The sequence below is a fragment of the Hyalella azteca genome, unplaced genomic scaffold, assembly GCF_000764305.2.
Source record: "Hyalella azteca isolate HAZT.00-mixed unplaced genomic scaffold, Hazt_2.0.2 contig4286, whole genome shotgun sequence".
Lineage (NCBI taxonomy): Eukaryota > Metazoa > Arthropoda > Malacostraca > Amphipoda > Hyalellidae > Hyalella > Hyalella azteca.
In genome coordinates, this window is record NW_025934506.1 from 192762 (window position 1) to 209668 (window position 16907).

A 16907-nucleotide genomic window follows, 5' to 3' on the forward strand; every position below is an offset into this window, starting at 1 on the left:
TTTTCCTTCGCGGCTTCGAACTTGAAGTTGCCGATAGCAGGAACATGATCCTATATTAAAGTAAAATCTATTTTATACTTCATCACAAGATTTTGTGAAGTATTTTTCGAATTTTTTGTTTCCTTTCAATGTCACATTTAGTTCTCACAATTTGAAAACATGAACTTTTCTCATCTGAATTATTTTCCTAATTTTCCTACACGTGCTGTCAATTTTCCACCTCCCGCATTCGAAATAACCCAACTTTTTGGACTAATACGCAGCACAAACATTGCAAACATAATTTTTTTGTTTATTTATATAAATTAATCCCACCACTTGATAACTTATCACAACTATCTCCTCATTTATCCTATTTTACAAATCATTTACTAAATTCGCTACAACAGAAAATATCACAAACGATTATTTGATATATTCACACTCTCGAAATATACTTACAACATTTTCTTCACACAACCTCGAGCCTTGTATTGTTGAGTTTTTGTATGTATGCAACACGAAAGTTTTTTATTGCAAACAGCGATGGGAGGACCATACAATTATCCACTTTAAAAATCATAAGCCGGATACCGTTCTAATTTCCAGTGTTCTCTCCATACTCTTTAAAATCGCATTATATTTTTATGATGCATTTAATGGGCTTTACGTTCCTGTTAATTTTTAACTACGAAACGAATGGAAGTATTCCGGTTTTAGAGTCAATAAAATAACAGTAATAGTTTCTTTGTGTAATATAGTCTTCTTTTATTATTAATTTCAAATTTGAAAACCTGTTCTTTTCAAGTTTCAATTTTCTTTACAACTACACCGTTGTTGTTACTCCATTATTGTTGTGGGTAACTTGCGTGTTTCTGTCGGTAGCTCCATCATTTCTGACAATACGCTCATCGTTTCTGTGTGGTAATCCTTTGTTTAAGAAAGTAACTACCTTTATTTTTGTTAGTAACCCCCGCGCTTTTGACAGTTACACAAAATTTTCTGACAGTATTTTTATCGATTCGGATAGTAACTCCAAAGTTTCTGACAGTATTTCTACCGTTTCTGTCAATAACTTTAACGTTTCTGACAGTATTCCATCGTTTCTATCAGTAACTCCCAAAATTATGACAGTATTTCTGTCGTTTCTGTCAGTAACTCCAAAGATTCTGACAGTTTTTCTATCGATTCTGTCAGTATCTCCATTTTTTAGTTGAGTAACCCCACTGTTTCTGTCGGCAACTCCTTTTGCTTCTGTGAGTAACTCCTTCATTTTAAGAGTAACCCGCATTTCTTTTGAGTAACTTCTTTATTTTAAGAGTAACCCGCATTGTTTTTGTGAGTATCTCCTGCATTTTAAGAGTAACCCGCATTGTTTTTGTGAGTAACTCCTTTATTTTATGAGTAAACCGCATTGTGTGAGTAACTCCTTTATTTTAGAAGTAACCCGCATTTATTGTGAGTAACTCCTTTATTTTAAGAGCCAAACGTATTGTCTTTGTGGGTAACTCCTTTATTTTAAAAGTAACCCGAATTGATTTTATGAGTAACTCCTTTATTCTAAGAGTTACCCAAATTCTCTATGTGGGTAACTCCTTTATTTTAAGAGTAATCCGCATTTTTTGTGAGTAATTCCTTTATTTTAAGAGTAACCCGCATTTTTTGTGAGTAACTCCTTTATTTTAAAAGTAACCCGCATTGTTTTTGTGAGTAACTCCTTCATTTCAAGAGCAACCCGCATTGTTTTTGTGAGTAACTCCTTTATTTTAAAAGTAACCCGCATTGTTTTTGTGAGTAACTCCCTTATTTTAAGAGTAACCCGCATTTTTTTGTGAGTAACTCCTTTATTTTAAGAGTAACCTGCATTTTTTGTGAGTAACTCCTTTATTTTAAAAGTAACCCGCATTGTTTTTGTGAGTAACTCCTTCATTTTAAGAGCAACCCGCATTGTTTTTGTGAGTAACTCCTTTATTTTAAAAGTAACCCGCATCGTTTTTGTGAGTAACTCCCTTATTCTAAGAGTAACCCGCGCATTTTTTTGTGAGTAACTCCTTTATTTTAAGAGTAACCCGCATTTTTTATGAGCACCTCATCATGTGGCAAGTCTCGGCCTTGTATCTCTGCGGTGAGGGCGTTTATCTCACTTACGTTGTTCTCTCCTCCCTTCGCCGATAAGAAATGCTTTCAAGACGTCAGTTGTGTACAATGATTCTGCAATTTTATATCCGCTGCATCGGTGGCCACCTAAAATCCACCTATTGGTTTTTCTTTGTGGTTATTTAGCGAAGATTTAATGCTGCCTTACGATTGATGGACGTCGAGGTTCGTTTGTTGAGTTCTTCATTAAACTTGTGTATGGGAGTGGCCGTGGAATGCAATAATTCTCTGGTCTCCTATGGTCGCAAATTAGAAAATCGTCGTAATTTTTTTAAAATTGTCGGCTTGAATTACGAAAAATTTAATAATTTTAAGTCATTTGTATTGTGAGTTAATTAAATTCAGCAGTCAAAATATTCCTGCATGTATATATGACCATTCAAAGTACATTTTCCAAACTAACCGCTCAAATTACGAAAAGTTTCATTGTTTCAAGACTTTTCACTAGAAATTCATTTAATTCGACTGCTTAACAGTCAATATATTCTGGCATGTATAGTTTAGCCCAAATTTCCAGCAAGTCATAAGGCGCATAAACTTCCCACTCTATGCTCCTTCTAATCCCATATCTGAGAGCTGGCTTCATTAGAGCGCTTGTTAGTTTGGCTATCGATTTTGTAGGGCTTGACACGCGCTACGATAACAGCCCAAATAGAATAATTTTAGTCTCGAATGCATGAGACCACTAGAGCAATCAACTGTCGGAACTAGTAGCTAGAGGCTCCTAAGGTAGATAATTAACAATCAGAATTAGAAGCTAAATGGTACGGTGCATTACCGTCAGATTAATGTTGTGAATTGAATTTTATATTCGAGAAGTTCGAATGCGCGCAATAGTGGACCTTAAGAACTTAGGAACGGGGTGCTGAAGCAACTGGAATATTTTAATCCTTTTGTTACTGATGGTACGAGTAACTCTCGTTACCAGTCCTTCACGTTACGATTAGCAGGTGACAGTTGATGAATATTTTTTTTAAATTTATAAATTTTTATATTATTTCATAACTTTCCAAATATTCTACCATAGAAATATGATGGGTTGATTAAACGCAGCAAAATGTGATCCTCATTTGGGTATCGCTATATAATGTCATATTTTTGGTGAACAACTGCTGGTGAAAAATTACATTTTCAATATTTTCCCTCTACAGAATAGCTGAATGGGAATAAATAGCAAGGGATCGGAATAAATTTATTTGTTAATGAGACAGCTGCATTTCTCTAACTTAATTGGCAGACAATGAGTTAGTTCCATCTATTTTGTGGTAGCGACAGAAATGTCAACAAGATTGTCAAGATTTGTACAGGATCGGATGTTGAATACGATTAATCATCAATATTTATAGGCGTGTCAGGGGCGGCCATCTTCCAGCAGACGATTGTTTTTTATTCGGTATGCGCCGGTGGTAGAATCAAAGACAACTTCTTTATTATTGCACCATTTTACTTATTTACTAGCTAACTGCTTTTCATAATCGAATAAATTACTATTTTACACTTTTTACCATTATTAGTTAAATTTTTATTTGACCCTTAGTATACTAGTTGAGTATTAGTTAATTATTTTTTGAATAACTAGCTTTTTAAACTAATATCTCACCTTAATAAATATTTATTAATTATTGTAAGTAATAATATATTTATAATTCTAAATTATATACTTTATTTATAAATGTATTACAATTACACCGCTCCTTATTCATTCTAAATTATATACTTTATTTATAAATGTATTACAATTCAACTGCTCATTATTCATGTAACCCAAGCTGCTATGGTGGACGTGGTTGAAGCCTTCATGGCGATCAAAAACATCGCGGCTGCCAAGATTTTAGAAGAAACTTGCAATTTCTTGTTAATTTATTCAGTCGTTATCAGTCAATGTCCGGCAGGGAGGCGGTGTTGCTTGTGTTTTTACAAAGTGTCGGATTTTCCGAAGTAGAATTTAAGATGGGAAGAGGCCGTATATAATTTTAAGATCGCAACGGATAAGGTCGTATGAAAAAAAAATCTCGATTGAGGGAGAAAAGTATCTTCATGTTTCTCAATGCCATGAAAAATAAAATCTGACATTGATTACTAAGAACAACCAAAAATTTTTAAAAGCATGTAAAATATAGGGAAACTACAGCGAACATTATAAATAAAAAATGTATAAGAATATTTACAAAATGAACACGAAATTACAAATATTTGTACATTCTTCTAACACAAAGAAACAGTCGATATAAACGTAAACACATTACAAGTACCAGAAATCGATGTTCGATTTCATTAAAAAAAATTAAAAACAAAAACGTAACAAATTTTAATAGAAAGTTTACGAAATAGAACTTTTGTCGATCTTAACCAAATCTTGAATTCGTCACATTTTGGCACAATATAACGAGCTCGTAAAATGTGCAACATCGTTTTTTCGTCGAATGACAACGATCAGCATTCATAGTTGAAAGCTTAGAACCTAAAATTTCTCTCAACACAACTAATCGTACGTACTAATTTCTCAACTACGATCGTAATAGTAAAAGCATCTTGAATCCCTCACCAGCATTCATCATAAATAGCTTTCAGGATAAAATGATAACATGTCATATGTGGACAAAAACACACAATGCAATACGATACAATACGATATATTACTCTAGGATAAATGATCAACAACTTTCGTATTTTATTTGCGATAATCAACGTCCGAATTTTATTAGCGATGATCGACATCCGTACTTGATTATTTATTAATCGTTTCTAAATGCTAAAGTGATCTAGTCATTTTGTTCGATTCGATCACCATCCTAAGATGATATTATGCCAATACTATGAAGGTGTGCATGGTTTACGATGCTATGATGATTCAAGGATGATGCAATGACGATACTATGTTAATGAAATAAAAGTATTTGCATGTTGTTTTTTTCCAGATTAACGTGGCGATCCAGTGCCTGAGTACAGACTTCAGCAGCCAAAAAGGCGTTAAGGGATTACCGCTGCACATACAAATTGATACTTACGACGACCCTAGGGAAACTGGATACCCAGTCTTCCACAGAGCTTACTGCCAGATCAAGGTCTTCTGTGATAAGGTGGGTTTACTGCTGGAAAAACAAAAGTTTCACGAAATAACACATACTCGTAAGTGAATATAATCGAAATAATGATTATCGCATCCTGAATATTTCAATAATTAATAATTCAATTTAAGGAATTAAAAATTATTCCATACTTTCTTCAAAATTTGAAAGAAATTTTAATTTCATAGCTAAATTATTTGTGTTCGAATAAATACATTCATTGGAGCAGACTATCATTTTCTGAATGGAACTTAAACTCTTCTAATAATTTTCACTTCCAGATTCTCAAGTTTTGTCCATTAATTTTAGGGTGCAGAAGGGAAAATTAGGTAGTTAAATGAACTTTACGTCGTTTTTTATGAAAATTATGTGATTAATTAAACGTTATATCGTTTATTTTTCAATTTTCGCTTCCACTTCCTCAAGTTTTTTTCCATAATTTCCAGGGCGCGGAACGCAAAACTCGCGACGAAGAAAGACGTGCACAGAAAAGGCGGATGACGCAGACGTCCCGCAAAAAATACGAGGATTTGTACCATCCGCAGTGCGACAGATCCGAGTTTTACAGCATGGCTGATCTGCACAAGGAAACGGTGCTATTTCACCCCAGCGAAGACGTGAGATTAATATAAGAATTAATTACATGAATTTAAGGCATGGAATTAATTCTTACATTCCGCATTGAGGCATATGAATTTAAAGATCGAATTCAGGTTTTATTACTTTTTCAAATTTTGGGTTGTAACTTTTTGCGTTTCGGGTCTATGATTTTCTACTAAATAATCTTTATATAACAATTATAATCTTTAAATTCTTGGTTTGTTCATTTTTTATTTTAAACTTCTTCATATCCTTAACCTTGTTCTAAGACACATATTCAATTTAGATTATCAATTCGAATGAAATTCAAATAATTCTTTAATTATTTTAATTCAACTACTCCAATCCTTCGAACAACCTGAAAATTTCTTATCCGTCACTAGAATTAAATATTAATTCGGGATAGTTAGTCTAGAAACACTCGACTTTTGTTGTTGATTATAAATATAGCTTGGTAAAATTTGCAAGTAGTGTAATTAAATTATAAAAATCAATAAATTTAATATCAACTTAATACTTATTATGCGTATTATGCTAGATAAACCTTATAAATAACTTTAATTTACAGACTCCCTACATGAACATGGACACGCAGACCTGCTTTTACAGCCATGACACCGAAAATGGGTAAGTTCAAATTCTCAAAAATTATTTAAATTTTCAAGGAATTAATTTCTTGTAATTTTAATGTGTTTTGCATATATCTATTCTTCCTGAACGCCCTTGAAACACATTGATTTCCGAGGCAATAAAATTAAAGTAATTTTTCGCCTATCGCATGCAAGGTTCTTCAGTCGATCCCAGTGCATCAACTTATTTTCTTTTCTATAGTCTTTTCAAATATCAGTTTATTTCAGTTCTTCGATAAATAAACATATTTTCTTCCCAGATATTCTCTGATTTATTATACATCATAATTGCAATACACAAGACCGTGTTATTCAGCTAATTGATAGCTTGAACGCATGTTTCAAAAAATGACGTTCGAAAATAGAAATATTCGGTTCTTAAAGAAGATACATCGCATGGTCTGAAAGTATCTGTGTCTATTTATTCTTGGAAAGAAAACCTCATGTTTCTTGAATTCCTGAATTAATGTTTTTTATAAATTTCTACATTTCTGCACCGATCTTTTCTTCATTCATTTTTGAATATGTAATTCTTCAGTAAAAATAGTAAAAAAAGAGTGCCACAGAAATCCCGGAAGAAATTTCTCATGAGTTCAAATTTTTATTTATATTTCAACCTCATATTATTATCTTCCCTCATATTTTTATCTTTATCTGACATTTTCATCTTCCTTATTTGTTCCTATTTTCCTTTCATACTGTTATCTTCCTTCATATTGCTATCTCTATCTAACATTTTCATATTCCTTATTTGTTCCTATTTTCCTTTCATATTGTCATCTTCCCTCACATTGCTATCTTTATCTAACATTTTCATACTCCTTATTTGTTCGATTTTTACTTCATATTGATATCTTCCCTCACATTGCTATCCTTATCTAACATTTTCATACTCCTTATTTGTTCGATTTTTACTTCATATTGATATCTTCCCTCACATTGCTATCTTTATCTAAAATGTTCATACTCCTTATTTGTTCCTATTTTACTTTCATATTCATATCTTCCCTCACATGTTCATCTTTCCCTTTTTTATTTCCCTCTGTTACTATTCGCTGTTCCCTCTCTTCGTTCAGGTGCATCTCTCGTGTCTTCCGATAATTAACTAATTATTAATTATTTATATTAAATATAACTATATATTAATTACGTTTCTCTAATTAAGCGAAACTGGAAAGATTTTAATGTTGAATGAAACAAACTGCATGGACTATGAAATGATTTACTGGACAAAAAAAAAATAATTTAACTTTAATGATGAGACCAAAGTTTTCCCGCATACAAGTTCATTAGTATACAGTTTTACGTTTGATTGCATTTGCATGTCGTCCGCTTATAGTGTTACGTACAACAATTGATGTATGTTTTAATATTGTGCTGTACTGATCAATAACTACGTACTTTATGAATTATTGAATTGTTACTTCACTGTAACGTGCTTTATGATATTGATCTTGATATTCTTTTTAATGCTTTTATTCTGTTACATTTTCGTATCCCTTGACCACATTATTGTGACGCTCACTCATTAACAGGTTTAACGACTGACTGTAATATTGCACATTTACAACAGGAGAAGATTTAGTAATGAGAAGAATTTACTAGCAAATTATCCTCAAGCCTGGTATTTGCAAGAAATTTCGCGTTCGAAATCTTGGACAAAAATATGCGAAATCAAAGTTCTATTTATAGCAAGAAATATGTCCGAATTAAGTTTGTTTTCCCATTATTTTGACCGCATATGGAGAGAATAAATAGATTTGTCAGACTTGTTATCCCGTTTTCAAGTGATTAGTTACGAGAGATCCATTGAGTCATAATAACAATTGAAATGATCATCAATGGCCCACCAATTTTTATATTCTCTCCTTCAGTTCATGCGGTGCTGGATCGATGGAAATCCCCACAGCCCCAACATCTTCTTCCCCAACATCCTTATCTCCCCACGCCCAACACATCATCTCCCTACCAGCCCATAGCATTTCCCCTTCTCCACATCCGCTATCCCTAACGTCTGTCACTAATCATGCATCTTTGAATAATGTTAATCTCTCTCGTAGCTCTCCACCTTCATCGTCATCCACTCTTCTATTGTTTTCAACCTCATCGCCAACCCCGACGTGTTCGACATCCACTATAATCTCATCCAATATCGGTCACGCTCACTTATTGTCATCCAATCACGGTAGTCCTTTAGACGGCCAACATATGTATTCGCAGCCGCAATCTCCTCTCCTAAACCAAACCATAATTTCTAACAACCATCAATCAAAACTTGAATCCTCGACATTATCACCGCGGGCTCCCAATTCTCCGCTAGACCGGACCACGTTGCGCGGTTCTTACCAGTCCCACCGACCTGACAATTCCAGTCTTGCCTGCAATGGCATGGTCACTACCGCTCATGCGGTCTCAGGGTCTCCCTCACCAGCTGTCTTCATCAAAGCCATCGGCAGTCCTGTCAACTGGTAAGACTGCAGACCACCTAAACTCGAAATATTTTCCGAACTAGACCTCAAAACAGACATACAACATTTTACCAGGCATGAGTAACATCCAGGCATGACCAACTTCATCACAGAGACTTGAACGAAAAATGTTTAAATCTCACGTTCTACGAAATCTGATGCCTGCGTCGAAGACAACTGGTGAGACTGGAAACATCGAGCAAAACTAAAAAATCCTACAAACTAGGCAGGACCAGATTCATCGCAGGGACTTTAACAAACTATTTGATAATGAGAAAGCGAATTCCTTCAAGACAAAGGTTCCGATTTTCCCCGTAATTTCGGAACAAGGTCCCGGAATCAGGCTTGTGGCATCAACTGAAACTTGAATATTCGACAGTTCCGCAGCTACTGAGCACAAGTCGACGTTTGTATGGTTGAGAAGTATTGTATAAATGACATTTACGTGCGAGCTAAGATTCAAAATCTCATTTTTCTTCTGCCGGTTTGAATCTTTTGGACCGAAGCAAATGCTTCAGACAAATATTTGTCTCTGGATTTCTTAACCAGTTCTTAAGCGAATATAGCTTGCAATAAAAGTGTCAATGGTGGATCAACCTCAAATATGAATAGTGTTGTATCATTAAAATTTTGCCTTTTCGCCAAAATTTCACCAGTGTCCCATCAAATAATTAATTTATCTTTTATCATTAGGAAATTTTTTGGTTCCTGTGCAAGTGTGCATTGACTTTAATTTTCTTCCTTCATTGCTTTCCCATTTCCCTCTTCTTTCTTCTGTTTTTGATTGTCTTCGCAGCCTGATTTTGATATAAATTTTAAAATAATTAAAATAACCCGCCAATTGAGACGGCACGCCTCGCGTCAAGGCTATATGCCACACCCAGAGAAATGAGTGTAAATTTGTCCATATATCGATGCACTTTTTTATCGTATGTGTCATCCTGGGGCCATACTTTCAAAACTCGCTAAGTGAACGTAAGTACTTACGCTCTATTTTCTTGTCCATGATTGGTGGATTTTGCTTGAAAGGCCGTCAATGATTGGCTGATGAACTGATGATGATGATGATCTCTTAACTTTTTTTTAAAGTATAGGCCCTGGCCCACTTTGGCCCTGCCAGAGTGCGTATCAGTGATACGTTCACTCTCTGCTCGTGCTGTGGGTAAGAAAGTGCGTCACTATTTAGACAGTATAGGGTGTATACCCATACATTTCCCTCAGTGTAGCTATGTAAACTACTTACAGAAATCGGTCTCTGTAAACCGTAAGTTCTATGATAACTGTAAATTAATGTTTTTGATTTTGACTGCCTGATTAAATTCAAAACTGTAGTATCGACTTTGTTATAGACAAGCCTTGAAATAGTAAGATTTTGCTAATTTTCCCAAAGAGTACATTGTTGCATGTTCATCAGCCTATTACGGATATTTCGATAAATTATCGATTTTGCGATTATTGTATAATCATTTAATCCACAAGCAGAATACATATTTGATATTTGTAGCTTGAAAGTCCTTCTTATAAATAAAAAACTTTAGTTACTGCAAACCAGCTATTTATTTTCTTATTAATTTATATCAAGATATACATTTTTTATTTCCCGATTTTAAAAACCGTCTATTATAATAAGTCAACATACACCCTGATTTAGCACCTACTGTGCACTTGCATGCTACATTCTGCGATTGTACCGATCATTTTGATCAATTAACTTATTCAATTGTTATATGACTCGCGCATTTTTCAACCTGTTTCATCAGCTCTGGGGAATGCAACCAAGAGAATGGGTTGCTCCGTAACCTAATTACAGCGAAAATTTTTACTGCAGTTCCCAAGAATCGCATAAAGATTCATCCAAGTATTTTCTTCATACTCGCCGTTTACAGTGGCATAAAAAGCATCAAACTCACCCTTATATTCCACTTTAGTTAAGTTATAGTTATATCATGGGAATTATATTCCAGCTTTCTCATGACACTCATCATTTGCAGTGAACTAAAGAGCATGAACGGCGCAGTGGTGAACCCGGCCAGTCCTGTGGAAGACATGTTCCCGTCGCACCTCAGCAAGCGGTCCCGCCTCTACCCGCCCCGCAGTGAACGAGTCATGGTCTACGTGAGGAGACCTAATGAAGGGGTCTACACTCCCCTGCATATAGTGCCCCCTAATACCAGTGGTCTGCTTAATGCTGTGAGTATAAAATGAGAAAATTTGGACAAAATTAACTTATTTTATGGGTTCATGTATTTTGAATACTCACCCTCTACTCAATAGAAGTGGTCTGCTTAATGCTGTGAGTATAAAAGAAGAAATTGGGGATAGAATTAACTTATTTTATGGATGAATGTAGCTTGAATACTAACCCTCTACTGAATACCAGTGGCCTGCTTAATGTTGTGAGTATAAAATATGAAAATGGGGACAACATTATCTTATTTTATAGTTGAATTGAATATTCACCCTCCCCCAACACCAGTGGTCTGCTTAATGCTGTGAGTATAATCTTTCAAAAATGGCGAAAATTTTTTATTCAGTGCTGCCTGTTTTATGCTTCTAGAATGGGGACATTTTATGAATGAATGAAGTTTAGATTTTCTTATAACTTTATTGCTATTAAATCGTGAATGAATGTAGTTCAAATGCCCCCAAATCGTGTGGTCTTCTCAGCGCTGTTAGTAAGTGAAATGAAAATAAATTCAAGATATTACATAATTTGATTCATAGCAAAATTTCTTACCATTTTTTCGCTGTTAAATAAAAAATTAGTATAAATTTAACAACTTTTTGAATGAATGCATTTTAGATAATCTTATAATTTACTTTTACTCATACATTTTCTCTAGATTTTTACAAATAAACGATGAAGGGATCTATAAGACTTCAATATGGACTAAAAATGTTTAATTTGAGTTTTTTTCTGCAGCTCCAACAAATGTACGAAATCCCAGCAAACTCCATCTACAGCCTCATCAAGAAAACGGTTGATGGGTGAGAAACCAAAAATCGTCATTTATTTTTAATCTACGTAATAATCTACTACTTAATCCACATAATCAATATAAAAAATCGAAAGATTAAGGTCATGTTCTGCAATGCTAGGTTTATATGCCAGAGCTTCTATTATGCCGCTAAACTGCCCCTCAAGTTGGTCATAATTTCAAAATTTCTGCACGACTGATAGAATTTTTTTCCAAAATCTCGTAACTTTCTGAATTTCCGCTTATTTTTTTGCAAGTGCCCATTCTTTTATATTTAATTTAAAATGTAATTTGCTATCAAAATAATAAACCACAGAGTTTCAAGCCTTCTTTTCACACAATAGCAATAACACAAGATAACAAGATAATACATCTCTACTATAGACTAATTTATTTTTTTAAATAATTTTATTTGAACTTTAGAACATGGCAATTCGTGTAGAACCTTTGATAATGTATCCAACATGCGTTTTACGGCAGCTACATTATATTTTAATAGGAATTATTTTTAAAAGTAATAAATTCTAATTGTTTCATTTGCATAAATTTGGTCGTATTATTTCGAGCCTATATTTTTCAATAAAGGTTATTTGGTCAGACGCAATCAAATTCTTGGATACTTGCCTCTTGGATTCTGCTATTTTTAGAACTAAAATTTGCATCATTACTACATTTTATGTCACTCTCAAATTCCCAGTATCGTATTTCCTTACAAAATTCCACTTCACTCCGTTGTCGACAATGGAATTTTTCAGTAAATAATTTTACAAATTGAGTTTTTTCTCTGGTAGCAGTAATAAGCTTCACCCAAACTATATTCTCATTGGGTTTGACGTAAGTAATAACTCTTATTCAATGAAGTAATTTTATTCGCTTATAAAATGTATTTTATTCGTTTGAGCTTGTCAGTTCACTTTTCAATATTTTTCAATTTACGACGATTAATACATTTTATTTTTCAGGATACGCGTGCGTCTCGAGGACGACAGCATCAGGCTGTACAACAACGAAGCTGTCTTCGTCGTAGAGATCGCGAGACACGACACAGACAAGTACGAGGTCATCATGGTCGAGGAGGACAGAAAAGCTAAGAGAGAAATGCAGTGACCACCCACAAGTACGAGGTCATCATGGTCGAGGAGGACAGAAAAGCTATGAGAGAAATGCAGTGACCGAACACTTCTCTCGAATACGATGGCAAAAACAATTGAATCATGCAAAGTTTAACTCGATTGACGCAGTGATTGACGGAGTATACGAAACTAACCTCCTTCCGAAAAAATGATTTATTGATGAAAAAGAAAGATGAAGCCCGAAACAGTTTAAATTAAATACTACAGACATCAATATGCAGACTATGGTCACATTCTTTCATCAAAATTCAACGCGGCAGAAAGTAGTGTGCCTTGCTAACGAGTTTGTACAGTAATGCCAGCGGTGTAACTCCATGTAAAATAAGAATTGAAAAAAGTTAAACTAAGCAGAGGGATGGATTCAGGTTTTAAATAATTATAATTGGTAGAATAATTTTAAAATTTACGAGTGCTGAATAGAACAGATATTAGCATATAGGCAAGTAAAGTTACATGCCGGTTCTTTGTACATACGATCTTAATGAAAAATGTTTTACGCAGTTTTAAGTATTGAAGCATTAAGATGAAAATTAGCCGAAGTAATCTTAAATAAAGCGTGCCAATTAATTCTGTTGTTTCATGTTGAAACACTCAGAATTGCCCGTTGATTTGTTATGTTAAGATATTTTTCTCTAAGTGTTCTAACTTAAGAAATGTGGTGATCTCCGACAAGATTCGCATATACTTTTTATTTTAAACTTTTACCAAGTGAAGGACTCAAGTTTCATAAAGAAATCGATAATAAAATAACAAAACCGATGATAAAGCTCGCTCTAGCACATAAGTGATATCTAGTGATATCTTCAGATTATTTATATCATTCGGCAGAGATATTGGCTGATATCTTATTGCCATTTATAAATTTTTAAGGCAGCTTAGGCTGGTTCCTAGCTTTTAACATTCAGCAGGTGGTAATATATCCTGCCTTTTACCAACATAACTTTTATTCACGATATTTTATCTGTTATCTGAGATATTTGATATGGAAAATGAGCGGCATTATCCTAGTTATACGCGTCGTGTTGCTTTGATAAAGTCTTAATATTTAGCTTTTTGATATTCTCTGTCTAAAAAAACTTGGCTCAATGAAACGGCCTCGCACTATCACAAACATTTAAATATTCGTAACTCTTCCCGCTAATCACCAACAGCTTTTCAGACTAAACCTATCAATCACAGATAAGAAATTGGCATCTACATGTAATTAAGTGATTTTTTTGATAGTACGGCTCCTGGTTAATAAAGATTATTTTGTTTAAATTCCAGAAAAAATTTTTGAGACGCTCAGGACGAATTCCCAAGTAGACGAAAACTTTCAGATTGTGTGCCTGTAAATATCAATTTACCGAAGTGCTTACGCAACCCCAACACTTTCTCTTTATTTTGTAAGTTCGATCCTCACGGATTATTTTTCATTAGATTCAAATTTTCCTTCTCCAAAAATATTTGCGACGTCATTGTAAATGGCGTAGCGGTTGCCTTTGTTGCCATTTTATTTCATTTAGTTTGTACAGAAATTTCCTTATTATTTCAGGAATCCTATTTCGGATAACATTTTTACCTGAACATCGCTGAACATGAACGCTTTTTGCTTGTAACTGAATGAGTTTTGTACATAAATGAACTACGTTGTGATTAAATTGGCAATTCTAGGGCGTAAGATACCAATTTACCTGGATTCTCATTTCTCTCATTCGATATAAAGTTTTTCTCGTAATATATCATTTTATAATATAAGTTCCGTATACTTACGTTTTTGTATTTTGCCATGCAGCCTTGAAAATTAAAATTTATTTAATATAATTATCGACTTGACATCTTAACTATGATTTTGTGCAAAATTCGTTCGAAGATATCAGCTGTAAAACAAAACTTTTTTAATTTTTTAACTTTGCCTGGAAAATTACATGAACATAGAATTTTTTTCGTTAACCACGATGCCGAATATCAAAACTAATTTAAGGGTTTGGATATAAAATAAGCGACTTCTATACTCACTAATGTTAATTAAGCTACCAATGTCCTCTAATTGCTACGAGGCTCTCATTTATGTTGGTTATTCTGTTACAAATTCAGTAATGGTTGCCGATACCGATTCAGTAATAATTGCTGATACCGATTCAGTAATAATTGCTAATACAGATTCAGTAACAGTTGCCGATACCGATTCAGTAGTAACTGTTGATACCGATTCAGTAGTAATGATTGAAACAGATTCAGTAATGATTGTTGATACCGATTCAGTAATAGTTGTTGTTATATGATCCTAATGCGTTATGTACATAGCAGGTAGCAGTGTCATAAGCTTATTTTAATCCACAAAAATGTTTTCGTTCGTCAATTTGCTCATAACTTTAACTGAAGAACTCTGACACGCTGTACATTATTATTAATTAAGGACTAATTATAATGATAACGATATCACAGCAGCAGGTATCTTGAGTGCCCATATAATTACTTCTTGCCATTTATATTTGTCTTAGGAAGCCATTTGAATCTTTGTTGTACCATTTGTAGTGGGTTGAAGTACTGACTCGAGCCAGGCTTGGGTTGAAGTGCTAACGCCAGTAATGTTTGGGTTGAAGTGCTGACGCGAGCCAGGCTTGGTTTGAAATGTTGCTGACGCCAGCAAATGTTCGGGTTGAAGTGCTGACATCAGCAATGTTTGGGTTGAAGTGCTGACGCCAGCAATGTTTGGGTTGAAGTGCTGACGTCAGCAATGTTTGGGTTGAAGTGCTGACGCCAGTAAAGCTTGGGTTGAAGTGCTGATGCCAGCGATGTTTGGGTTGAAATTCTGACGCCAGCAATGTTTGGATTGAAGTGCCGATGCCAGCAATGTTTGGGTTGAAGTGCTGACACTAACAAGGCTTGGGTTGAAGTGTTGCTAACGCCTTCAATGCTTGAGTTGAAGTGCTGACACTAACAAGGCTGAGTTTTCAAGCGAGTCTCGCTTTTGACTTTATTTTCAGTTATTTGAGTGTAAGGCCTTGATTGAATATGCGAAGTCTCACAGAACACTAAAGAGCGATCGCTGACTTTCAATAATTTATTTTTAGTTCATTAACAAATTTTAAACTATTTTCAAATCTGAATAGTTTTTCAGCCATTCCTTTGGCATGCTTTCTAAATTTTAGATAGCTTAAAGCTATGAAGAATTTATTTACTGAAAATGCACCTGATCTCTCGTTACTATACGACATTTTTAGCAGCAACAAGGCAGCATTATTATTATACTATAGTTTTTATATTTTTTTAGTTTTCTTTTATCAGAAAATCTTGATGCATTTTGCCTTTGCAATTGGTGAATTTGTTTCCTTGCTTCAAAAAGATCTCATTGACTATTGTTGAAATGAGCGATTATTTGGTTTCAATTCAATAATTAATTCAAGAGTTGATAATTTAATTCAATAGTGAATTGTGTTCAGTCTATTATTCAATTACTTAATGAAGAATGGAAACGTAGGTGGATTCATCTCTGTTGATGAACAAATAAATACTAAGTACTGCTCTCTTGCAAATTACAAGTTGCATTTTATTTAACAATTTTTACATAATTTTGGATGATATTTAGCGATGCTACCTAATAAATCATAAATAAATACCTAATAAAATAAATGACTAGCGATGCTGCCTAAAATGACGTAAATTCAGCAAAGGATTAAGAGTTTGTTAAGCACGACGTGTTGATAAAATGATTCAAGTTTAGGACATCAGACGAAATACTGATGGACATAATTGTTTATATTTGGACCCAATTACTGATAATTGGTCATACAAAATGCAACTAAGCAGTCATGGTGGTTAAAAATTAAATTCAGCTCATCTTTGTCGCGTTCAGCGGTACACTTCTATATAGAATTGTTATCTAATTATCAACTTAAAAGGCAATGATAAC

At 34.1% G+C, this 16907-nt stretch overlaps 1 protein-coding gene across 2 annotated transcripts in view; it reads left to right on the forward strand.

Annotated features, from left to right (window-relative positions):
• The window catches only part of LOC108675154 (protein grainyhead), a 69586-nt gene extending 53655 nt beyond the window's left edge, over positions 1 to 15931 (forward strand). The window contains exons 8-14 of one of the 2 annotated variants that reach the window (XM_018163143.2): positions 5055 to 5216; positions 5651 to 5821; positions 6373 to 6431; positions 8308 to 8901; positions 10893 to 11091; positions 11825 to 11889; positions 12842 to 15931. In XM_018163143.2, coding sequence (XP_018018632.1) covers positions 5055 to 5216; positions 5651 to 5821; positions 6373 to 6431; positions 8308 to 8901; positions 10893 to 11091; positions 11825 to 11889; positions 12842 to 12986 — 1395 coding nt within the window. In that variant the 3' untranslated portion in view covers positions 12987 to 15931. The remainder of the gene's footprint in view (positions 1 to 5054; positions 5217 to 5650; positions 5822 to 6372; positions 6432 to 8307; positions 8902 to 10892; positions 11092 to 11824; positions 11890 to 12841) is intronic. The other variant, XM_018163144.2, reaches the window with a different exon arrangement.
• Positions 15932 to 16907: the final 976 nt, after the last annotated feature.